General features: G+C 39.5%; 1 protein-coding gene across 3 annotated transcripts in view; it reads right to left on the bottom strand.

Annotated features, from left to right (window-relative positions):
• Window positions 1-26,183, bottom strand: part of hcn4 (hyperpolarization activated cyclic nucleotide-gated potassium channel 4) — a 90,572-nt gene that overhangs the window by 60,606 nt on the left and 3,783 nt on the right. For 2 of the 3 annotated variants that reach the window (XM_088080075.1, XM_088080081.1), the window contains one exon: window positions 1,851-2,274. In XM_088080075.1, the coding sequence (XP_087936201.1) occupies window positions 1,851-2,255 (405 nt within the window). In that variant the 5' untranslated portion in view covers window positions 2,256-2,274. Of the gene's footprint in view, window positions 1-1,850; window positions 2,275-24,302; window positions 25,499-26,183 lie in introns of those variants that run through there. The other variant, XM_042515660.2, reaches the window with a different exon arrangement.

The following is a 26,183-nucleotide window of genomic DNA, read 5'->3' as shown; positions in this document are numbered from 1 at the left end:
CATTATTATTTTGTTGACTGCGATTGTTCTGATGAGGACATACAGAAACTACTAAATTTTAACATGGAATATGACTGCTTTATAGGTTTGGATACTGATCAAATTACATTGGTACTGCCGAGTACCAATTCATGTTAAATCCATCAATGCCAAATGTTGGCACATAAGGGCATGAGGGAAGTTGCTGGCACATCTGGGTAAGAACACCAAGTTCAGATATGAAGCAAAATACCTGGGAAGCACCTCACAGCCTAGAGGCCTGCAACGAAGCTCCAAAGCCAACAACAGAGCTCCACGGACCCACCAGGTTTAACTTCAGACAGGAGGAGGAAGCCCCCTGTAGCCAGCCAAAACTATCACTGCAGCTTCAGATCGATTTTCTTTTCTGCTGGTAATGGTATCGTGTCAAATGTGAACAGTGCCCTGCCCTAACACTCTGCCTCCTGAGCCACAGATGTTATGCCTATAGTTCTTATGCAAGCTGAAACTGTTCTTTCAAAATGTTTTATTGTATCAATGTGTATTTTCCCCACTGAATACTATAAATATCAAAACTGAACAAGATTTAGATTTAGAAAAAGATAAGTAAAACAAAATGAACAGATATTCTTACAAACCGAACAAAACAAAACAGCATCTAAATCTGTATTAGCAATATACAACAACATCAATGATGTATTATTTAAAAAAGTAACTTGGTGATGGGGTGAAATGTATCCAGATCCAAAAGTCGTTACTGGATGATAAATGAGATGTACAGACTGCTCACGTTCAGTGCACAGCCCATCTATTAATTGGCCTCTGGGCCTGGAGGTACACCAACTGACTAGTAACTGAAAATGCTGCTTTGATCCCTGACATCAACAACTGTGTGAACTGCAGCACAGCAATATAACATCTGTATTATGACCATGCACGCTTCTTGTATCAAAGTACTCTTCATCAAGACACTAAACCCTGAACTAAAGCCTCCACCCTGCACTGCTATCACCTCAAAGAAATACAAGCTTGCAGGGGGCAAACAGCTGTTATGAAGCACTGAGCCTCCAAGAAGTAGTCCTTCTCGTGGGTTGCATTTATTAAATTATCCAGTGTTTTTTTTTTCTTATTTTGTGACTGGCCAGCAGAGCAGCCCTGACTGTCTCATATTTTCCTCTGTGGAGTGTCTTCTTATTGACTCCATGCTGAGACTCTGATGCTTCTCTTTGCACCTTTTACCTCTGAGACTAAACAACAAGATCCATCCAGTGAGTGCAATGGGAACTTTTCTAATTATTGCCGCAATTATAATCATGCTTGTGTAACAGCAATGCCTCTCTGGGTTCTGTAGTCCCATGTCTAACTGGTTGGGCACACAGAGAAAATGCTAATCAACATCCCGGCCTCATCAACTTATTGGTGACTGGGGTACAGCAAGAGAGCCTCTTCACTCCTTTCAAGGGTGGATGTAATCAGAGGCAGCATCTATCCATATTTCCTTCCCAGGGGAAAGGGAAAGGTACAGAGTTCTGCAAACATAGTCTAAGTAGATCCCCAGCGTAGGAATACCATTTAAAAGCCCTATGTGTTTGACTAGCTTCATCAAATAGAATGATTGTATGATTGCCAATCATGGTGGTGTCCTCGGTTTTTTCTGGGAATCTCTGTCTTTTTCTCTCAGCGTGAATCCACTTATCAACATGAGTCCAGTTTGCCAAGGCCTTCTCAAAACAGCATGGAGCATCAAACACATCATACAGGAAAGTGGGCAACAATCAGTACAACTACACAGACACACAAACACACACACACACACACACACACACACACACGCACACACACACTAAACACACTGAGGTGCACTTTCCTACCTCTTCCCACTGGTGGATGTAGCGAATGAGTCTAGAGAGGCGCAGGAGTCGCAGCAAGCTGAGGATTTTCGTGAAGCGAACTATCCGCAAGGCGCGCGCTGTCTTGTAGAAATCTGAGTCGATGCGCGTCTCCACAATGAGGAAAATGTAGTCCACAGGGATGGAAGAGATGAAGTCCACCACAAACCAACTTCGCAAGTACTTGATCTTGATCTGTTGTGGATCAAGTATGATCTCCGTGTTGTCCTCCTTGACAATACCAGTCCTAAAGTTGAGGACCAGGTCCATGAGGAAGAAGGTGTCGGAGACCACGTTGAACACTATCCAGGGGGGCGTGTGCTCATCCTTGAAGAATGTGATACCCACAGGGATGATGATGAGGTTGCCTACCATCAGCAGCAGCATGGTCAAGTCCCAGTAAAACCTTTTTGGAGAAAGACACAGACAAAGGCAAAGACAGGATGGTGAGAGAGAGGTGAGAGAATATAGTAAAATTCTTGTGTTAACTATTGTTAACATCCTTCCCAGTCAGAAGTTAACACTCATCTTATCTTCTGTTCCCTTTAAAATGTCATCCTATTTGGACTGCACAGTGTATTATATACTAAAATGTAGATCCCTTTTTCATCATACAGTGTAAATTGTATAACAAAGCAAATTCCAAAGGAGAGCTGCTGTTTAATCGAGGCAGGAATTGGGCTTGTGTTGCTGGGGCAAATCATACACTCACTATGTCTATTACAGTTCAAGTCGATTTCACTTCAATCCCACAAATTGAAGATGGTAGAAATATCATTTATTTTCTCTAACTAACATTCACAATTCAAAAAAGGCATTAAAAAGGCAGAAAGCATTTGCAATGTTAATAACCTTTTAAATGTTTTACTTATTAATTACTTATTAATTACTTAAATATTATTGTGTCATTTATGTGTAACAGAAGACATTGACATGTTGCTGCAAAGTGTAAGGTTGTTTTCGTGGACCTATTTAGCATTTTCCTGCAAAAAGCAATGCACCAAAATTCTCACATATCAGATGTAATCATGAGCCAGTAATTCTTGTGTAGCCCTTGTATTTGTGAAGGCTACGATCGCACTGCCAAAATGCCAACAGGAGTAAAGGTAGGAAGTGGTCCCCGTGAGGATGCAGGTTGAGGTTGGAGAAGGTTTACTAAACACCGGACTTCTCCCCAGGAGACCAGTGTTCAGAACCAAGTCAGCTTAAATTTCCTATATTTACGTTCATATTGTTAGCTTTATTATCCAAGTCCTTATATTAGTATACATTTTAATCCTATCTCATCTTTTCAGACAATTATACTATAAATGGCATACTATAAATGGTTTCTCTATCATATATTTACAGGCGGATGTTTTTCTGTATGAGCAACCAGTGATGGGACCCTCTCTGTGACTCATCACATGCCTGTTTTAACATTTGGCACCTTTAAGTGTTGTGTATGTGTGGTGAAAGCGAGTGTGTGCACACAGAATGTAAAGACAGTGTAAAAACATATTCATATGTAACGTTCCCACCAGGCCAGATTACAGCTTGACATGAGAGCTATTTTTGTTGTGCACTGTAAATCATAACTCCAAGGTCAACAAGGGTTAACTGTTAATTACAAACTGTACTGTGACCTCATCCATCTTGAGTTTGGATATAAATTGCACTCTCTGCTGGCTTAGTAATTGAATCAAGATCGGCTTTTTTTGTGTTAAAGGTGATATATCTTGGATACTCCATAGATAGCATCGTGAGGGGAGTTATGCACGGTTTGCTTGCGCAGTGATTTTGGATGACTTACCCATCCAACTTTAACTGGGCCACAAAGATCTGCCACACAAAACCTATTTCAAGAGCAGGGCCCTAAGGTAGAAAGGGTACGCCATACATAACCAGGGTAGGATATCCAGTTTTACTGTGAGCTAGCTAGTCTACAGCAAGTAATTACTGCTCTCTTCTCTTCCTTGTTGCAGCCGATGTCTATTGATTTCAGGGTGGATTCACAGTGTGTTGACGGAAATAACTTGTGGCTTTACAATGAACTGCTGCTCTACAGGATGACACAGTCTGATCTAAAAAGTCCTCTGGCCCATGTTATGTCAAGTTGAGTAAAATTTTAGTTATCAGGACAAGCGCATACTGTCTGCCTCAAAGAACAAAAACACACAGATAGCGTGGCACATACCAGGTGTCTTCCATCATTTGATACCTCATGAGATTTTCTTGATCGTCTTGTAGTTTTTCTTTGCTTCCCTGTGTTTGCTTTGTTGGATGATGTACTGTTTATCATTCCATTGATGAATAGTTAGTTCTAAAATGGCCTTGTCTCTTTTCCTTTGAGACCTGATTGTGATGAAGACTTCAAGAAGTTCTACTCTTATACCTTGATATCACCATTGATGCTACTACAATCACTGAAGTTGCTATAAAAGACTTAAATGGTGAAAAACCTTGTCCCAGCTCTTTTGTTGTTGTATTTTCTTTCTGAGAGCATGAGTAAACACCATTACTGATGCATTATGGAGGCAAAATAAAAGACAATGATGGTCAAATCTGTGGACAGACTTTACATCACTTTAAATAAATAATTATGGCAAAATACTGTAAAACTACACAGGCTGCTTTGTTGCAGATGCTTGAGTTATAAAGTGCTTGGGTTACATTTTACAAGAGCATCTCACAGTTACATATACATACATAAATACCATACAGTACACACAGATACACAACTCAGTTTCATGTCTGCAAACACAGACCCATATGTGCACATGCATGCACGTGCACACATGCACGCACACGCACACACACACACACACACACACACACACACACACCATGGAAACAGTGACAGTAATTGGAATTCTTCAAAGTAAAAGGGTATCTACTGTTCCAGCTTGTTGTCAAGTGGAGTTATATTTAGACAGACCTTGCTGCCACTGTGTTTGCTCATGTTAAGACTGAAAGCCCATGAGGACAAGAAAAACTTCAAAGGAAGAAACACAAACATAGGTAATGACATTTGTTCTTCATATTGCCATGTTCCATAATATTATAAATGCTAGATAGCTTGTCAATTTGCTGCGTCCCTAAAGCTCTGCAGCTTACTAATAGGATGTAAGTGTGCTCCCAGCGTTTGACAGGTTCTATCAGAGATGAATTAAGATAATCTGTTTCTCTCAATAACAGCTGCAAATCCTTGCCTTTGTTTTGCTATTTGTATCAACTGTGATAACTAAACCGCACATAATACGTCGTTTCACATTTAAAGAACAGTGTCAGTGTTTTTGCATTTCTGCAGCTTTTTTTCTATGAATCACTAAACACTATCACAAACCTTTTTCAGAAGCATGCCATATGGTTAGTTCAATGTTTTTCTTCTGTTCCTCAAAACTGGGTTTTCATTTAGTTCACTACAGTAAAAATCACAGACTTGAAACTTCTTTGAGTAAGGTAACTTGTGCATTGTCACATTGTCATGGTGTGGCAGCGGTTAGTTACAAAGCATAACCAAACAAAACCAATGTTATTTTGACAAGTAAAGGGCAGATGCTTCTGAAACATTATAAAGAATAATATGAAATATGTGTGACTTATTGCAAATGGCAAAATTAGAAAACAAACAAACAAAACAAAAAACAGTTTCACCAGTGAATGTAAAAGCCAACCCAAGATTCGCTATATATTGTAGCCTATTTACAAGTTGTTTTTTTTTCGTTTGTTTGGTGCTTTTGCTGCGATTTTCCTAGCTTCCTCTTGGATGCCTGCTGCTTATGGTCTGGAACCTGCACATTGTGCCCAGGAACATATGACCACAGCAAAATAATTTCATTTTTGTCGAGTCTATACATTGTTTTGTAGGATATTCTTGCAAAGTAGAAACTAGAATTACCGCCTTCACAAACCAATCAAGTTGTAGCTAACATCTATGTCTGTACAGACTCACATGCAAGCATAACAGCTGACAATGCTTTAAATATGAATGTTGCTGCAGAGAAGCTGCAAATTCTAAAACAAGAAAGTTTCACACACATCTTTAGCATGGCAGCACGGAAGATCTGTACCATCACCACATTTTCAATATAGAACCCAAGATTACTTTCACCAATTGAGTATCCATCAAAATCTCTCCGTTTTCTGTTCTTAAACTATGACGTTGACTAATGGAAAATGTGTTTTTGCAGATCATGATGTCATAGTAAAGTTGACCTTTGACCTTCTGGATATAAAATGTAATCACTTGTTTGTTTTATCCAATTACATAATTGACCTTTGACTGCCATAATCTAATGTATTCATCACTGAGTCCAAATGGACGTTTGTGCCAAACCAGGAATGTCCTCAAAGCATTTGAGATATCATGTTCACAAGAATGAGATGGACAAGGTCACAGCAACCTTGACCTTTAACCACCAAATTCACATATATGCAAAATTTGAAGACATTTTTTCAACACTCTCTTGTGATATCGCATACACAATTATGGGTAAGGTAAAGACATATGGATGCCTTTAGCCATGGCTGTTGGTGGTGCGGAAGCATAAAAACAAAGAATGATATTCCATGATTGGCACATGTACAAACAAGTTGCCTTACCATAGCAGCAAGACTAAGAGTCTCCAGTCATGCTCGCGGTTTTGTTCGGCTGCTAGCAGCGCTTCAAGCTAAATGCTAATATCACTATTCTTACCATGCCTATGTGACAATGCTGACATGCTCATATTAAGCGGGTATGTTTGCCATGTTCAGCATTTAGCATGTCAATATGATAACACTTGCTAATTAGCACAAAACATTAAGTACAGCCAAGGCTGATGGGAATGTATTTCATTTTGCAGGTATTTTGTCATAAACCAAAGCTTTGGACAAATGGACTGTGACCTGATAATGCTGCCAAAGAGGCATGGCCATCCATAGAACCAGGCCACTGGCCAGGCTAATAAAAATAAATGCACAACTGGGTACCTTTCAGCACCGGGAAAGAACAACACAAATCACAGGGGTGGGGGCCTGACAAAAATCCCAACTTACATAAAAATCTCAGCCAGCCCTTAGATGATGCAGGATGAATGAGGAAACTGAGTGAAAGGAAAAGACGAGAAGTGCCAGGGGACACGTCCTCAACGTATTTGCAGAAAGAATAAAGAGACAGGATCCTGTTTAAGACCCTTTGGACATCTTTCTGGCAGAACACAGCTACTGCCGCCACCTGTTTGAATAGACCTCACTTGTTATTGGAGTGTGGGGATTGTTAAGATTAACACCTGCTGCTGTACTGTGCACTCATTGTGAAAATGCTTCTTTCTAAATATGAGTGGAAAAGCATATCACCACAAAGAAAAAGAGAAAAATACATCAGAGCTTGTATTTTATCACAGTACATTATTATATTCTCTCTCTCTCTATGTATGTATTTGTGTGTGTGTGTGTGTGTATGTGTATATATATATATATATATATATATATATATATATATATATATATATATATATATATATATATATATATATATATATATATATATATATATACTGTGACTATATGACCTATGACTGACCCACTATAATGTTTTCGGATGGAAGGCTATTGCTCAGTATTCAGAATTTTACAATAGCTGTGTAGGAATCCTTTTCTCATGTGTTTTTTGGGACTGTGCTTTTACATGCATATGTTTGTGCGTGTGTGTGTGGGTCCATGAATGTGTAGAGTAAATGCTCATGATTTCTTCTTTGCACTCTTGCGGTTGCCTCCTAATGGAGGTCAGGCCACCTAAACATAGCAGGGATCCATTTACTGTGTTTTATTATTCACTGGGACCCTGACATAGAAGAACATTGTTCTATAAATACAGTTGGGCGAGTGCAAGATGTTACACGGACATTTCAAAGGCATTAAACAATCCCATATCTCTGTGTGCATCCCAAATTTACTGAATCATGCTGTGTGGTGGTATACCACCTGTCTTGAAATTAAATGAAAGCAAAATGCAGAGACCTAGCAGTGGTGATATGAAGGTGATATTCCAGGGTGTTTGAAGACATGCAAACATCTCATCTGAAACATTTTTACTTTATTTTACCAAATTAGTACATAAAAAATGCAAACTGACAATATGGTAAATGTATAGTAGGTCAGTTTATGTTTGTCAAAGCTATGACAGCGATTAAATACTTATTTTTTGTAAATGACATAGGAAAAAAAGATGGAAATTTTTTTCTGCATAAATCAAACATTTTGCTTTCATTTGGTTTAGAACCCAATCTCTGGAAAAATGTGACCAGAGCTTATGTGTGTGTTTGTATAATTATGTGACCATGGGGAAACATCATTGCTGTTCGCACATCAAGGAAGTAAACTAAAATATCAGGCCTAGCATTGCAGAGAATTACTAAAAACATTGAGAAAAAGAGGTAGCACAGTAGCTCACACCTAACTTGCTGTGGTGCTGAGAGTTCAGTGTACCGATGAAGGGAGCCCTGACATTTTGCCGTCTGTAGGGACAGAGCCACAGCCCACTCTGCTCTCCGGTGGGGTGACCAGGGACTAGCAGGAACATGTTGCCACCCTCAGAGTGCATCTGACTACACGATAAGCCTCTCTCATTCTCCTCACCCTGCCAGCCATGCTACCTGAAAGGGACTGTGAGAGCCACCACAAACAGCCCGAGATGAAAACACACTCACCTTTCAGAGTAGCCTATATTTAAATAGAGGGGGCACGAGGGAAACAAGAATGGAGCACATATAGTCCTGCACCTACATATATAGTCCTCCTGCATGCATGTGTGCACTTTATATTTCCGTTGTAGAGATGTCTGTCTGTCTGTTGGCTGCCATGCTGTGAGAGTGATGGCTTAGCATGCAGATCATCTGCCATGTCAGGTACAAGTGGCAGACAGCATTTAACAGAGCCTTCCTTTATTCCGCAGCACACTGACTGAATGGGAACAGCAGACGAACAGTGGGTGCTCCCAGACTGCACTTCCACGAGGGCACCAACACTGTGAGCACTGTAAATGAGATTTGGGCAGATTAAATGATTGCAATGCATCTGTTTTTGTATGCAAAAGCAGTTTATCTTTTGCTAATTTACTGTGCGTGCGTGCGTGCGTGCGTGCGTGCTCGCTTTCATTTGTTCTCTGAATATTTGGTTGGGTTATCAGGGGTAGGGCTGCAAATATCTATTATTTTCATTGCCAGTTAATCTGTTGATTATTTTCTCACTAAATCAATTAGTTGTTTGGTCTATACAATGTCTAATATACTGTATATGACATAAAAATGTTTCCCACAACCCAAGATGAAGTCCTCAAATCTCTTGTTTGGTCCAAAACCAAAAGATATTCAGTTAACTGTCATGGAAAAGTTAAAACACCATAACATATTTACATAAAGAAGCTGGAATTAAATATATTTTTATGACTCACTACATGCCTGAGAATCTTGAACTGTTAATTTTTGACCACCACATGCCCATACACAGTTCTTACTTTCCTGATTTCTGTACGTAAACAGTACTCTCATTTTCAACATCTACAACTGTCATACATGAAAATTTCTTTATGTGTCTAAGTATGTGTTATTCCACGGTTTTAGCTAAGTTGCAGATACAGATAAGTTTACACTAACCATAGCTACAAAACAGGTCATTCTTCAGAGCCTTTCACAGTCAATAAAAATAATGATCCATATCAATATCCCCAAAAAAACTACACATGCCAGTGAGTATTTTCTGATTTGTCACCTCTCTGGTTCCTCTAACATTAAATTTTGTCAGCTATTTTACTTTGTTACATTTTTAGAGATGTAACTTTAATAGTTAAACAAAACAAACACTAGTAGAAGACAGGACATGAGTCACAGTCACAGGATTTTTACACCTAACCAACCAACCTCAAATGTTTTCCTTCCATCTCCAGACGGCGGTCTATGGCATAACTGCTAATTGGTTTTAACTATAAAAACCAATTAGATTAGATGTTACTGTATCAGATGAAGTAAAACCTGATGCACACATTTTTTAACTGTGGTTTTAGGGCACAGAATCTTAATTTGTGTTGAGGAAGGTGTCTACTGCTCAGCTCTTAAGTACTGTTATGTGTGATGTCTTTTGCCATGAATCATGTTTAACAGGTTACTTTAATGCCAGGCTTTATAGTTTCATTTTATGTCCAAATATGTCCATAATGTTTAAAGTCAGAGTGGGGGTATTTTATTACTTTATTTAATTATTTTACTGTTTGAAGCTGAATTTTAGCTTCTAATAGCTATTTTAGCACCAGTTTAAATTAGCCTGTTCTAAATTGCTGTTAAATCTATATGATAACTGATGGAGCAACCGCCTCACTAAGTCCACTGCCATTTTTGAATGAATAAAAAATATGAATATGCATATGATCAAAAAATACACCCAAACCTCCTACTGTCCATCTGTAGGACTCTTAATAATATGACACCAACAGTTGTGCAGTATGATCACTGTTAAGTTGGCTTTGGCTTTAAAATAATAAACATCAAGATTGTAGGGTTTGTTTCAATACTGGGGGATACATATGAAATTGGGGAGATCTCCTCAAGGAAATTTTAAGCATCAAATACCTAATTAATCAAGGGAATTGCTTTTTCTCAATCAATTTAAGGTAGAAATGTCTTTTTTTTAAATAAACATGTGAGAAGTTGGATTGAATGAAAATTAAGTATGAAAGGCTCTTGTGAGAAAGAAAATAAATCACTTAATTTTACAAGAGCTACACTTAGCCACAGGGAGAGGTAATCTATGATAAAGCCTGTCACACTTAACATGTGAATAACATCTGTAACAACAACAACAACAACAAAAAAGCCTGTGTATTGCCCATAAAGGAGCAGCCCATTGGTTTTAAACAAGCCAGTTGGCAAACACAGCAAGATTAAAGTGTCTAGGAGAAGAAAAAAAAAACAGGTTAAAAGGGTTAATCCTATTTTTGTTGTCATCCGCTTCAATGAACCGTCATAACGACGCTGTCTTTGCCAAGAACAGCCAGCAGGCACACTGCAAGCACATCACTGACACTGGGGCTGTGCAGTCGCAGGTGGCTATATTTAGGTGAGGCACGCAGTTTTATCAAACCTAGGCTAAGAAGATTTCATCAGCGGTAGAGGCAAATCTCCCAAACCTTAGGCTACGAGAAAACAGAGGGATTTACTAAATACCTACAGACGGGAGAGGTGAAATCAACTGAAAGGAGTCAACCTTACCTAACACTGCTAAAAGAAAGCCATAAATAAGATTACAAGTAGTTCTATGGTAGGACATTCAGGTAAGGGTATGAGTTTTTCACTCACCTCTAAAGCTCTGTCTGGGACTGTTATTCAACACAGCACTGAAAGACAATGCTAAAGACAATGTCACATCTGCTGCAGTAGAACATTTTCTAACAGATAGAGGTCTGAGCCCTTAAATGTAAGCACTGACAAATGTGCAAAGAGGAGACGCACAATCACCAGAATTCAAAACGAGAGTGGCGCATACCATAACTCGGAGTGATCAACAGGTCTTTTGAACCCCAAAGTAAAACTTCACAACAGCTGATTTATTAACTTCATCATCAGTAATTATAATTTAAGAGGTAAAGCACCATATGCTGGTGGTTATTATTTATGATTAGCTGACAAACAGAATGCAGTTTTTTGTTTTTTTTTAACTACAGGGCAAACTCCAGTTAAGTGCAGTTCATATGCATATGATCAAAAAATACGTCCAAAACTCCTACTGTCCATCTGTGGGACTCTTAATGTTCAGTGCACTAAATTGCTCATAATATGACACCAAATGTTGTGCAGTATGATCACTGTAAAGTTGGCTTTGGCTTTAAAATAATAAACATCAAGAGTGTAGGGTTTGTTTCAATATTGGGGGACACATATGAAATTGGGGAGATCTCCTCAAGGAAATTTTAAGCATCAAATACCTAATTTCCTACATTCTAGTGAATTGCTTTTTCTCAATCAATTTAAGGTAGAAATGTCTTCTTTTTTTTTTTTTTTAAATGAACGTCCTCTACTACTTTCATCTTATTTTTGGAGGGGGGGGGGGTGTCTTTTGTTATGATTCTCCATTATTGGTTTAAAGGAATTTTTGAACCATTCAGCAGCAAAATAATAAGTGAGTTGTTTGTTTCTTTCTACTGAATCTTCATTCAATATTGGAGATGTTGGCAGCAACTCAGGCTAACCATCTAATGAAAAACTCTCTAAATGCCACAGCATCAGTCCCAGATACTCAAGAATATGCCCCAGATCCACTCACTGAAACAAGTCCAGCCTAAACTTGCCCTGCTGTTTGAATAGCTCAGAAGTGTGCACTTAGGATCTCTGACTAAATCATGAAATCACCAAAGCCACTTTGCAAACTGACCAGATGCAATCAGGGAGCCCACTGAGAAGAATACTCTGAAGTTGCCAAGTGTGTCCCCAGCAGGACATGTTTTTTTTTGGGGGGTCTGGAGAGGCTCTGCCTGGCGCCACTAGTGGCTACTCAGTATCTCTGTCCTTGTCTCTGCAGTCTTCCCAGAGTGTGACCTGCTACCTATCTGCTCAGAGGGACAAAAACTGCACAAAGGTAGCCTGCAGTCAGCAAATAAATATGCCCTCTGCAGGGAAAATATAGAGACAGTGAGAGGCAGGGCTGTACTATGAAAGCCTCTGAGAGGACGCAAAGCTTTCCAGCATGCATTTATCCTACTAGCATGTGCCAGTATCTGCACTCCAGCTTTGTGGACTGTCATCCTGCCACTAATTGCATCTGTGTTTTATCACGATGCCTTGTTATCTCCCACAAGGTCTTTAGGGTCATGTCAGAGGGGTTCCCTGTCAGCCAGCTGCAGAGTGAGGCAGAGGAAACACTGACCACTGCCCCCCAACTAAACACATACCCCTCCCCCCCGCCAGCACCTCTGCGCTGTTAGACAGGAGAGAGCCAGAGAGAGAGATGGAGTGATGGGCTTTCTCTTAACATAGATGAAGTGCTAAGATAATGTAATGTCTATAATACCAGGAGCTGGTCACCATCACCTCATGCCCTTGCTCTGGGATGCACCAGCACAGGGCCATTATCTTCACCACTTCAGGTCCTGCAATCAGCAAATGGAACAGCCACAATAAAAGTCTTTTCTATCCATCTCCAAAACTGTGATCTGAGGTCAAAGGGTGACAAGGAGAGAACAGCCATGAAAAGGAAAAATATGGGGGAGAGAAAATGTGGAAACAGCGAGAGAAAATGAGACTGTGCAACATATTAGGACAAAAGGACAGGGACAACCGGGAGAGGGAGTGTGAGAAGGGATCCATGTCGGTGCGGTTGTCTGGAAATAGGGGTCATCGCTTTTCTTTCCACACTGTTGTTTTGAGCAACATTACACAAAAGTAGAGGTGAATAAAACCAAAATTAATACAGCTTAAAAGCTGATGGAAAAGCCTCGCTAAGAAGACACTCGGAGCATGAAATGAAATCAAATCAGAGTGGAGATGCAGTTTAGCTGATTTTTGCTGGTCTGCGTGAGTAAGCAAAAGTGGAGGCTTATCTGACTGTTAAACCAAACAGGGCAGGATTTATCATGTTTATTTGTTAGCTCAATAATTTCTCGATTGTACATGCTAAACAGGGTCAGAGTTGGATTTATACACACCAGCTTTGCTGCTGCCTCCCTGTTCAATCAAACACTGGGAAACCTGGTATAACCAAAACTGGCGTGGGGTAAAAGAGGACATGCTATCGACTATGGGGATGGTGAAGATAAATCAGCAGCCTCCCCCCAACAGCAGAGGAGAGGGAACAATGTGTCTCTCACCACTGCATGTCTCACAATCCAGCCATTTGTCTGAGTCTTCTAGACACTCAGCGTGTGGCGGGGCCAGGCCAAACACATTGATCCAGGGAAGTATTTCCTGTGAATCACGCCAGCCACACACAGAGTTCTGTATTCAGCACACTGGACTCTGGTCCTCTCTGAGTGGAAACCCCACTGTTTCCAAAGCACTTTAGCCTTCTATACATTCTTACAGAGTACACCTGGAGAGGTTGTCTCAGGAAATGCCATACTCCTCGCATGTCTGCTCTGCACGGCTGGAGAGAGCCATATTAGCAGTTAGATATTAGCTATTTGAAGAATGAAATATAATGAGAGTCCTGGCATAATGCCATCTCTGTTACATGACACATGTCTTCCACCTGAGTCACCTGCAGGTGGAACTGATTATTGTTTCTGGCACATTCTGCTAATTAACTGAACTTAATATAACTTTTGCGTTGTAATGGTGAGTGTCTTACATTAAATTTAACATGCTTTTTAGAACAGTGTTTCTCAAATTGTGTCCAACACCTGGAGCACCATATCAGTGCCAGTTTGACATCTTGGCCATTTCCTATCCAGGCTGATAGGAAAAAAGCAATCCAATTTCAGAGAGACAGGGGTGTGTGAGAATCCACCTGGGACACAGGCAGGGCTGAAAGGGTCAACCTGTATGTGCTAGAGATAGCAGAATCTGCCTGAGGAGGTGAGGCTGTAGCATGCATGCAGAGGTCAACAAGGGAAGTTGAAATTTGGTTACTGTACAATGCAAACTACGTACAAACACATGGGGCATTTTGAGGGGTAATGAAAATACCAAGTAGTCTTTCAGCGCACTATTTCTCAAGCTGATGGACAAATCAGGCCCAAAACAAAGTTTGCAATTAATGCCCGAGCTTATTTCAACCTGCTCGAAGCTCAAGACGATAGGATTTTAAATATCAGGCATTTTGTGTCTCAGGTCAATAACAGTGGTGCACTGAGCTGCCATATACTGTGAGTGTTTGTGTTTTGGACCCTCGTTGCATTGTTAAAATGAGCAAACCTCAGCCATCTGGTTCCTAAGCATGAACAGAAACCAAGAAAAGCAGTTGCAAGCAAAGCTGGGCAGTACAGTGAAAATCAAATATCACAATGTTTTTGACCAAACACCTCAATAACTACTGTGACAGTTTCATAGAGTTAACTACTGGTGCTTCAAAAATATTTACACAATAAGATTTTTGATAAATAATTATCAGTAATATGGATACAATAACTGAGTGTGACAGCAAATATAGAACAGCTAGAACAGTCTGGGATGTTCAGAAAATTGTATTACTATACTGTAATGCAGCAATTACAAAGAGGAAGAGACAATACTTAAGATATTAGGATATTAAAATCCAAGACAATATCTGGTCTCATATCACAATACCAATAAAATATCAATACATTGCTCAGGCCTAGACCCAGGTCTGTATGTGTGCATAGTGTGTACTGACACTGAAGTGAACTGAGAGCATAAAGGAAGTATTTTAACCCAAGCAATCTTAATTATTGATTTCAATCATCAGTGGCAGCTGGTGGAATCTTTTTTTTTTTTAAGGACAGGTTATTTAAAAAATCTAAAAAGCATCTTATAATAAGACTATAAAATATAATAATACAATATTATTATAAAATATTACTAGTGGTAATACTATATAGTAATTATATGTTTGTACTGTATTGTGGTACTGTATTGTTACATTTTATTATGGTTTTGTATTGTTGGAGTCTAAAGTGAAATAATGAAGATAAAAATAAAATATTTGAGAGAACAATATTTATGACATTGTCTGTGTAACTGCAACCAGCCTCCAGAAGGACTCATCATGTGTGTCTTGGGCTGTACAAATAAACTGGTTGCTCTTCTCTTAACTGTAGTCTGGGTAACAAAAACAAGAGTCTTGTTTATTTTATGGATGAACTGACTGGATTATTAATAAAATCAATAACCAGGCAGCTCTGTAACATTTTAATAGATATAGAAAACTATGTTTTTGGAGAAAAGCTGGAATAAAATGAAAGAATTCTAAATAATTCATATTTGATGCTGCGTATTTATAGATCTGAGCCTGCATTTCCCAGAGGAAGGTGTGGCTACTCAGAAGGTTAATATTTTGGCATAATGCTGATTAGATGCAAATCAAATCACAAATGCGTTATCTAGGCCTTCTTTATATAATCTATGGTATTAAACACAGTTCAGATAAATACTGGTGGAACAGGTGCATGCGCATTGTTGCCAATTTATCCTCATTACTACAATGACTGAACAGCATATCTGTTATTGTTAAAATCCAGGGTTAAGCTAATGTTAGCCATGTTGAGCTAAAATGGGACCGTTGGTCTGGTGCAGCCTCTTGTGGTGTCGTAATAATTGATTACAATTAGTTTAAAACTGTAAACCAATATTTTAGCAGAAACAGTTATTAATTTGTTGTTTAATCACACTGAACATTAAAATTCAACATCTTCCATAGCATTATCTTGTTTCCAATTTAAAAGCTCATGAACACACAGAAGTCGGAAGAACAACTTCACGACTCAGGAAATGGGACCATCTAAGGAGCACATCAATGCACCAGGTTAAGCACTGTATGAAGGAACGCATTACCGCAAGCCATCAGGGAAAGCCAATCAGAGTTACAGAAGGGCAGAGGAGGGCGGTTCATCTCTTTGCCATCCGAAGAAAAAAAGAATTCCAGTAACCAAAAAGATTGCATTGCAACACACACACACACACACACACACACACACACATACACACACATATATATACCACGACACGATATTAAAGCAATCTGGGCAATTTTCAGTCCGACCAAATATTGACCAAAAGGGTTGACATTCCACGTAACTTGACTTGACACTGCCAGTGACTGGACCATGATATTTAGAGGCCAGACAAACTGTCTCTTAATTGTTTTATTCAATTAATTATATCAAAAAACAGAAATGATGATGATTGCTATTCTTTCTTTGTAGCTCAATGAGAGTGGCAACCTAACGCCCTCTATTGGCCAGCTGCCAGTAGTGCTGTGCTGTCTTGATTGCTGCCAACTAAGTGATTTCATGTTTTCCATTTCAAGTTCTATGAGCTATAGATTCTTCAGTCATTCCACATGAGTTAGTGAACGCAATCATTCCAGAGATCATATTCTTTATTCTGGTTATCAATCAGGTGATGATGCAGAGGCTGAATCCCTGCAGCACCTGGAAAGAAAGTAAAGAATGCCCTCTTGGGTATCACTGGAAGATTACACTATTCTTTGTGAATGTTGATCGCTTTTTCAACCTGAGCACATGTCAAATGTCAGACTTGAAATTAAAACTAAATGTATTAAATGAGATTTGGAAACAGAGCCACTATTTGGATGGAAAATAATTGTAGCTGTGCCACAGGCAAAAAAGATGCATTCAGAAATGCATTACTGACAAATTCATAGTTTATCTCTAAAATCAGTTGCAGCTCCTTTTGCACAAAGTTACATATCACTAGGCTCACAAATCCAGCTGTAACATGTTGTCTGCCCTGCATGAGCCCAGTGGACAGGTGAAGTCAACAAGGGACAAGTGTCAGTCCATTGTATGGAGAGAGTGGCCACTTTTTTTTTAACTCCTCTCTTTTCCAAACCAGGAGCCAAGCTAAACAAAGTCATAGAATAACTGAAGCAGAATGAAAAGGAATACAGAAAGGTCAGCAGAGGTCTTGGTCACTCTACACACAAGGCTCTTCAATCGTGACTTGAAAATAAGGTGGTCATTTGTTTTAAAATATTAGACACATTTTTATCCTTTAACCACCCTGAGATAAGATAAGTGAAACTGACATACTTTCCTCTGGTCAGTGGGACAATAATCATGTCTGTCCAGTGTCCAGAAATAAATTTGACACTCTAATGTGTTAACAGCGGAAAAACTCTCGGCTGACTGGTCTTGTGTATCTACCTGGTGAGATTATAAATTTATGTTGTAGTGCGGAGGATGGTAGTGCGGAAAGGACACAAAATAATACATTTGTCAGGTGACCAAAATACATCAACCAGCTGTGTAACGGCACTTAACAGAAAATGCTTCCAGCAGGCTTTTCCATTATCAAAATGTATATGATGTCCAATCAATCAATATAATCTCACCTCGAGATTACCATCACTTTCCCAAGGTTAAACTCAGCTCTCTGGCTAATACGTAAAGCTGAAGTAAATGACATATCAGGATGGGCGGGAAAAAAAAAAACACTGACATGCAAAAAAAAAAAAAAGGCCATTCTCTTACAGTTGTGATCTCGTGTCCTGATTTCACACTCCCACACAAGTGTGCCTGGCGAGGTCATGCGGTACCGTTCAATCATTCTGCCACTATGACAGGCAACCTTCCACCCACCAGCCACGCACATCATCCCTGGGCTCCCTCCATTAAATAAATTGTGCTGTAATAATCTCTTGGCTTCTAATATTCATGGATGAGCACAGCAGCCTATTTTGATTACCCCACTTTCAGGCCCAGCCAGAACCATCTGTAATCCCCATGTTTTACCCTCACTAAATTAAAGGAGGAATTATTTAATGGAGACCGAAAGGAATTGAGTGTCATTCATCCTATGTAGTGTCAAACGCTTTTTTTCCACCTTCCGATGAAGATTAGCACTGCAATGTGAGACAACACACACGCTAACGTTGTCAAGTCGGGCACAATTCATGCGTGCTTAATTTAAAACATTTTGATATGGTATGGATCTTGCAGTCATTGTCATTAAGTCTTGCTGCCAAAACACTGTCAAAACTGTTTGAATGGGGCTCTAAATGCCCATAATTTTCATTCCTCTACTGTATCTCCAGCACCTCACCTTGACCTTTGTGTAACTCTCACCCAGACTATGACTCCTTCCTCCACCAGAGGGGGAATCACCCTTCCTGCAAGTATTCATTTCTCCATCTCGTTTTTCAATAAATCCACCGATGGCAAGCTAAAGGCCCCATGAGACCCAAACAAATCAATAGCAAAACATACTCTCAAATCAACCGTAATCAACCTGACTGAAATGAAGAATGCAGTTATGAAATCTGATCCCATACACTGAACAAACGTAATACAGATACACACGCACACTCTCCTGTACAGTTTGAGTACAGTATCTTGTATAAAAAGCTTGTAGCTGCAAATGAGGGAAATTTCTATGATTTGAGAACATTTGGGGCTTAGCCTGGACCTCAGTAGAGTAGAGTCCAGGGGGATTCTTCACTTGGATTTTTATTTATTCATTTTTTAATGAACAAACTATTGGTGCTTTTTAATGCACTCTGGCACCTTATATACCCTTAAAAACTGTCTTTTTAACTTTCCAGATTAATCATAAATTGTGATGAGAAAAATATCAGTAGTGGGTAATTATTGAGTGCAGAATACTTAACAACTGAAAAAATGACTAACTAGAATTGGAAAATAGTTAAATGTGTGTATTTATGTTAACAGCAGTTATTAATAGTTAACTGAAACTACATTTATTCAAGTATAATTATTAACAGAATGGCAGATTATTAGATCCGGGGATTTCTTTTTTATTACTATTTGGCCTGTTTGTATTTTCCAAAAATATGAATAGCTAATATATTTAGATCCAGGACTATCAATAAAACATCTGGGGCTGAAGCCTCAGATGACCAGGCCTAACAACATCACTGCTATTATTGCAGAATAAGGACTGTAAAATAGATATATGCAGTTTGTGCAGTATTGGAATATTTCAAAATTCATCAAGGGAATAATAACCATTGGATTTATTCCCCTAGATTTCCCATAAAATACAGTCTAAGTACAGGTAGTACAGCTATTATTCTCATTTTTTTGTTATCATGTACGCTGAGCTCTTCCTTACCATTTAAGTCTTTGAGATATGCAATTATGCAAAAGTCAACTCAGCTAGGCTATTGTGTGAATCCTGCTGAATAAAATAAATAACATTTTTCTATTCAGGCTAATAAAGGATATAAAAAAATGCTCACTGCAGCAAGAGAAACATTAAACTGGTTAAATTAATAGGTAAAATGAATGCTTTTAGTACCAGCGCATATTTTCATTTAGTCAACACTTTGCCTAAAAGTTACTTCCCTTTAACTATATTGCAGCCTTAATGTGCACTAGGTGACTACATCTGCTCTACTTTTCTTTAATGTATTCTCTGGAAAAAAAATAACAGAAGCAAAAATTGTAAAATGTCTTTTCAGAGGATTTATTTTTGCCACTGTCTAGGTAAGTGTCTTCTGGGAAACAGAACTGGATGTGCGGGAGGAATAAAAGGCTGTTGAAAAAGTGGACTTTGCAGAGGGGATGGAAGGATTCGCCTGACTGTTGCAAAGGGATTTAACTGATTGACAGAAACTGCAGGACAGCCGACCCCCTCTCTGATAGTGTTGGCAACATGGTTCTAAAAGGAAAAAATGGGGGATTAATAGAGCCTTCAGTGCAAAATAAAGTTTTAATGTGCGACACCTTCTTTTCTATCTCTCCGGGGAAATGTGGAAGACTTTCCAACAGATGTGTCCTTTGGGCTCTGAATCACAAGATAATTAAAAGGCACTTGACGATCAGAGGGCTGCATTCTAATATTGCGTCTAGAACTCTGCACAATGCTTCTGTATTGATAGAATCCACTCAATGTGCTCTATGCAAACAGTTAAAAAAGGAAAATCATCACCTGGCTTTCACCATGCTCAGATAAAGGATGCATTGTGTGAGAAGGTTATCATTTTGTCAATCAAGCACTGAAATATTCCATTATCCTCAGAAGGGGCAATAAGTATTATATGACTTTTATCAGTCTCTATTCATGGCCAAGGTCATGTGGCATCGATTTATGGTGCACGGTTTATGGTACAGCAGCTTTTAAATAACAAACGTAAAGTTACATTCTCATGACAGGGACAAGTATGCTAGCAGAGCAGAGCAGATATCCAACAGAAGCATGCATTTAGGAGCAAGGCAGAAGGGGCAGTAATCTCAGCACCAATCGCTCAACAATCCTTTCAAACCCCTGCAGATATTTCATGCTCAGCGTATGTGTTTAAGGACAGTAATAACCACCCTTATTTAAAAGACTCCATATAAATCAGTAATTTTGTCGGGACTCTTTTTTTCCCCCTCGGGTTGAAGATGTCACTCTCTGGTTAACTGACCACATCTGCTCGCTGCGAGATGCTTGTTCCGAATCGAAGGAGGCTGTTCAGCTTTGGATCTGGAAAATGAGGCTGTAGATTGGATTATGATGCCATTTTTAATCCGTCTTTCTCCCTCGCAAGATATTGCTCCTCCTTTGCTTCTTAGCGTTATACAATACTTGACAAGAGGAGATTTTGCTGAATTCTGGGTGCAGTGATGACTATGTGATTCCTTGTGACACTCTAATTTGAGCTTATAGTGCCAAAGCTTTGATGCAGACATGGGAATAAAACTTTTTAGTCACAGAGACCCTTCTCTTCTCTGGGCCAATTAAAAGGTCCCCCTCATCTCCTTGTGTACTTTAATTACAGTCATCTTGTCCTGCCTCTGATCCTGATTTCCATCCCAAATATCACATTTTTACTCCTTCAGTTCATTAAAAACAAAATACTAGCTGTAACTCATCTCAGCACGCTCTGTTAACTCACTGACATGGTGTGCTATTTTTCTCACATTGAGATGAGTTTCAACCATTATTTAAAACTGATTTAAAGGTATAATAGATGTTGATTTCCTTCGGTTATGGTCTATTATCCTTTAATCTATTTGTGAATTAAGGAATTTGTTATCGTTTTTTTGTTAGTCACAGAAAAAAGCATAAAAATCTTTTCCCATACAGAGTTAGCCAAAGCACTGGCTCACTACTTTTTCTCTCCTGATGAGTGCCACATCTGTGGTTTTAATTGTAGTGTTGAGTGATTACGTAATCATAGTGTTGAGTGATTGGACCACAAGCCAACTGCTCTCAAATTGGCAAAATGTTTAATTATGGTAATATACAGTATCCACCCTCAGACCTTGAACAAGTGGGTGGCTAACCTCATTTTTAGAGCACTTCTCTCTCTGCGCATTTCCATTTATCTTTTTATTTTGGTACATCTCACTGACAGAGTCACACCATCCATTTTTTTTTTCACTCAGTGCAGTGTGGAGCTCCTGTTTCAGCATCTTGCTCAAAGACACTTCAAAACTGTTGACTGGCGCCAAATCTCTGACCTTTCAGTATGAGGACAGTCTCCCCGAGCCCCAAATCACCCTTCCTCGTGACATTTAACACAGTGAGTAAGAGAGCAGAGGGGGTTAGAGGAAACACAACCAGCTGGGAGGAGCATAACAAAAATGGCAAACTGTCTAATACATGTCTCACTTCCTGATGATGACCTGTCTAAACTGTTTGTGGGTTTTGGAAATAGAAATTGCTAATCAGTTTAGTGTTCGTCTGCATACAGTTTCCGAACAACATTATGCTTGGGATGCCTGCGACAGGCTTGCACTTGTTTACAGGTTTTGCCTGAGAAGACACTCGCAAAATTCTATGTGGCAACACAAATTTCTTTATACAGAATAAATCGATCACAGATTATGCACACTGGACGACAGAGTTGATCAGCTGGGTCTTTTTGTACGCTGGCTGAATGTTGTAATGTTAAAAAAATGTTTTTTACATATACGTGTATATGTATATGTATATGTATATCTCTCCTCTATTTTTCTGCCTACCTCTCACTCACCCACATACGCGCAGTTCAGCTAAAAAAAATGCTTCTCATGACAGCCAAAGACAGCTGACGAATGAGTCAGTCTTAATTCAACAGAAAACATGTAGCAATGTTAACCACCACAGCGTTGCCCTTTCTCTGAGGATAAACAGCCAGATACATGTGTCTGTTTTCTATTCTAGGAAGAGTCTTATTTAGCCTTTTTCCACTGACACCCCAAGCCAGTGAGCAATTCACACTACAACTCACAAAGTCAGACATCTTGTTCTTGAGGTAGAAAAACACACTTTTCACACACGTTTCTATATCAAATGCCATTACACCATCATAGCCAATCAAACACCAGGCAGGCGAGACAACATTCAATGTCACAGACAAGGAGAAATACAGCGTGCGTATCGGAGACGATTTTGCTTCATATGACTTTACAGCAACACGGATCTATTGAGAATATCTAAACTAAATGCCAAGACTCAAGACTGAAATAGCTTGTAATGAAACCATTTTATCCAATTTATTTAAAAACAGGAAATGTGGTTAATAAAAAGGTTCACTAACTACTGATAAAATCTATTAAGTGATCATATTTATATATATATATATATATATATATATATACACACACTACTTAACAGATTGTATCATTCATACTATATATACACATAATTTTTTGTTTGAGATATTAAATTATGTCAGCACTTTTGAAAGGCTATCATAGTATGAGGGCCATCTAATAATATCAAGATCATACATGTGTGCACTATAGCATGTATACTGTGTACAGTATGAAGTTCAAGTATCAGTCTTGCTGTTTGGGCAATAAATAACAAATGTAGACTAACAGTTTACTGGCACTTCTTAGAAATTGCGAGTGTGAAATGGTTAAAAAAAAAAAAAGTAAATATACATACAGTGATATAAGTAAAATTATTAATTTCACCAACTGATTGTATGACAACCATACAAAAAAACTAAAAGCAAAACCAAAGGACCTTAAATATCATCTTGCTAAGCGCTAAAGAGCCTCCATGTAGCCATAAATCAGATATATGTGGCCAATAACAAACTCAAGGGCACTAGCAACCAAGAGGAATCTGTAGGCCAACAAAAGAGTGCTCATGGACTTTCTCTTTTCAGTTTTGTAGCTGTAGTTTGCAACACCGTCAGATGCAGACACACAGTGTGTTGATCCTTTCAAAACTGCTCTATAACTACTGATCAGAACTAATTTAAATAAAATCACTTAACCATGGCATGTTTCAAAATACCATGTATAAAAGAAGAACAAGAAAATCAATATTTAAGCCTCTGAAGACAACGCCAAGTGAAGGCCTCATCACTAACCCCAACCAATGATGAATGATGTGCCCTGAGCACAAGTTTTCTCAAATAAAGAAGAAACCACTAAAGGGTTTTAATTATGCATCTGTTTGGATATCATTTGCACAAGATAGGTAAATTGGCCTAATTACCAAAGGTTGTGTTATCTGTGTGTTTTTCTGTAACACAGCACTACATGACTCCTGAATAACGTGTACTAAAAGTAGTGATTTTAATTATTGTCCTGTGTTATGGCTCAGAAAAATGCCTTATTAATCAATTAAATATTTTTTATTAAGCAGTAAAGACAATAATTACAATTAGGGTTTTTTCGTAAATGTCATCTTTCAAAGTGGCTGTGTAATATAATTGATGAAGGTGTTGTGAAGCTGATGAAACAATGAATGGGCTGCTGTTGAGCTGGTGGATGTCCTTATAAATGATAAACACGTTGAAGAAAAACATCTGGACCTGTGACAAGCATCGACGTTAACGTGACGCTTCATTCTAAACCCTTTTGTTGTTTGGGGAGCACAAGCGCAAGGTGTCTAAATTTACCTGAAATCACTGTACGGGTGAATTATCCAAAATCCGGCGGATTTAACCCGCTCTTGCTCCCGTTCAACCGCCTTCTCACTTCCAAACATCCTCAGGGAGAACTTGTTGACCCCTGGTTGTAGCATTGCTCCAAACTGTCTGTGTATGAACCCAGCTTGATATAGTCTCTCGTCGTCCGGCAGAATTTGATCAATGCCGTCCAACTTTATAAACCCTGACTGCTGGTCTGGGGAGTCTTTCTGGGTACCGCCGCCACCGCTGGCCCCTTGCGCGTCTTGATCCGGCGGCCCATCACCCATAGCTCCGGGGGGGCTCTCCTCGCTCGGGGTGACATCCCCCTCGGTGATGAGGCGCCTCTCCTCCGCCGAGTCAGAGTCGTGCACATGGCGACTTGTGATGGATGAGAGGCTGCCTCGAAATCTCCTGCAATCTCCATTTGAGCTGGTCTTCATCGGTCTACCAATGTCAGTCTCCATGATCACAGACTCCCCACTTTTGCTCTCCCCGATGCCTTTGCAGCTTCCCCCAGAGGTCGGCGACGGTGACGGTAGAGGCTTCATCCTAAGACTCTTCCTCCGGGTGTCCTTGTCTGCGTCTTCTCCTTCGCCCATTATAGACGCTTTCTGTCCAATGTGCTGTGGCAAACTGTAGAGCCTTTTACGCATGGAGGAGTGCAACCTGTCCATTATGACATTGAGACTTGGTGGAGAAAATCAAATAAATACAGATTGTTAGGCTGTATAGTAACGATTATTGCCACCAGCCTCTCGCTCCCTATCTGTTTGTGAGAGCGATCAGTCTGGAGCTAATCTGAATCCCTGAAAGCCCGCTACACATGACATGGACCGCCGTGGCTCCACTGAAACAGATGAGCGATACTCTTTCTCATAATTAGACTACCTGACAGTTTGCATATGTCCTCACGCACAGCCTGGGCGGTCCGCTTGGCCACTGCGTCCCCGATGTACATCTTGTGCCGTTCCGACATTGTGCGCAAAAGTGGAAAAAACTGCTTGGAAGTCACCTTAGCGTGACATGTGAGGGACGTGCCGACGGACGGTGATACGGAGACGAGGGAAAGGTCATGCACGACGAAGGATGCTCTTTTCACCAGATGTCTTGCCAGCTGCCATCAAACAACGCGACACAATCATTGCAAGTAGAGCATTCCAGGGACCGCTGACATCACTGATCCATAGTCATTGTGCGTTTTGGCGAATTGTGAATATTCATGATGCTGATCTATTGGGTTGCCATAGGAGCGAGAACTGCAAATAAGCTCAGCCCACCTTGTTTAAAGGGGAATGCTCTTCCCATTCTTAAAACGCTCCCCTGCTTTCTTAAGTTAGGGCTACAGGTAGCCAGTGCAAACCCATTGTTCAGCCCAGCTGTGGGCTTCACTTGAGAAAAACCAGGTAGCCCGTCTGCGATTCCTATTATCACTCTGATCCGCTGCGTAATTTGCGCACACTAATGCTGGGTGAAGCCTGGAAGAGGCTTGTCTATATTATGTCAAAAGGTGTTTTTTCAAACAGGCTCCTTTAAACAGCTGTTGGTAAGCGTGACCTTTCAATGGCAATAAATATAAATAAGTGGTCTACAGTTTTAATTTGATTTTATTTGTGCAATTATGGATTAAGGGTTCCCAATATACAGCTCTTACAGATGGTGCCACAATTGTGAAATGAATACATTTTCGAATTTGTAAATCGTTTCTTTTGGTCTAGGCTGATGACAAATAAAAATAAATGAATAGCCTATTGTCTTTAGAAAAATAAAAATTAAGAGTTATGGTGGCATGAGTAAACTCCATATGCAAATATTTAGTCTATGTTTTCTGGTCATTCCTGCAGGTCATCTAATCTCAAGCCTAAATTTTAT

This window comes from Plectropomus leopardus, chromosome 1, assembly GCF_026936395.1.
Source record: "Plectropomus leopardus strain MGB_pleo_1.0 chromosome 1, ASM2693639v1, whole genome shotgun sequence".
In the NCBI taxonomy this organism is placed as follows: Eukaryota; Metazoa; Chordata; class Actinopteri; order Perciformes; family Serranidae; genus Plectropomus; species Plectropomus leopardus.
Note: the sequence above shows the minus strand (reverse complement) of the source record. Positions and strands in the feature narration are given on the sequence as shown.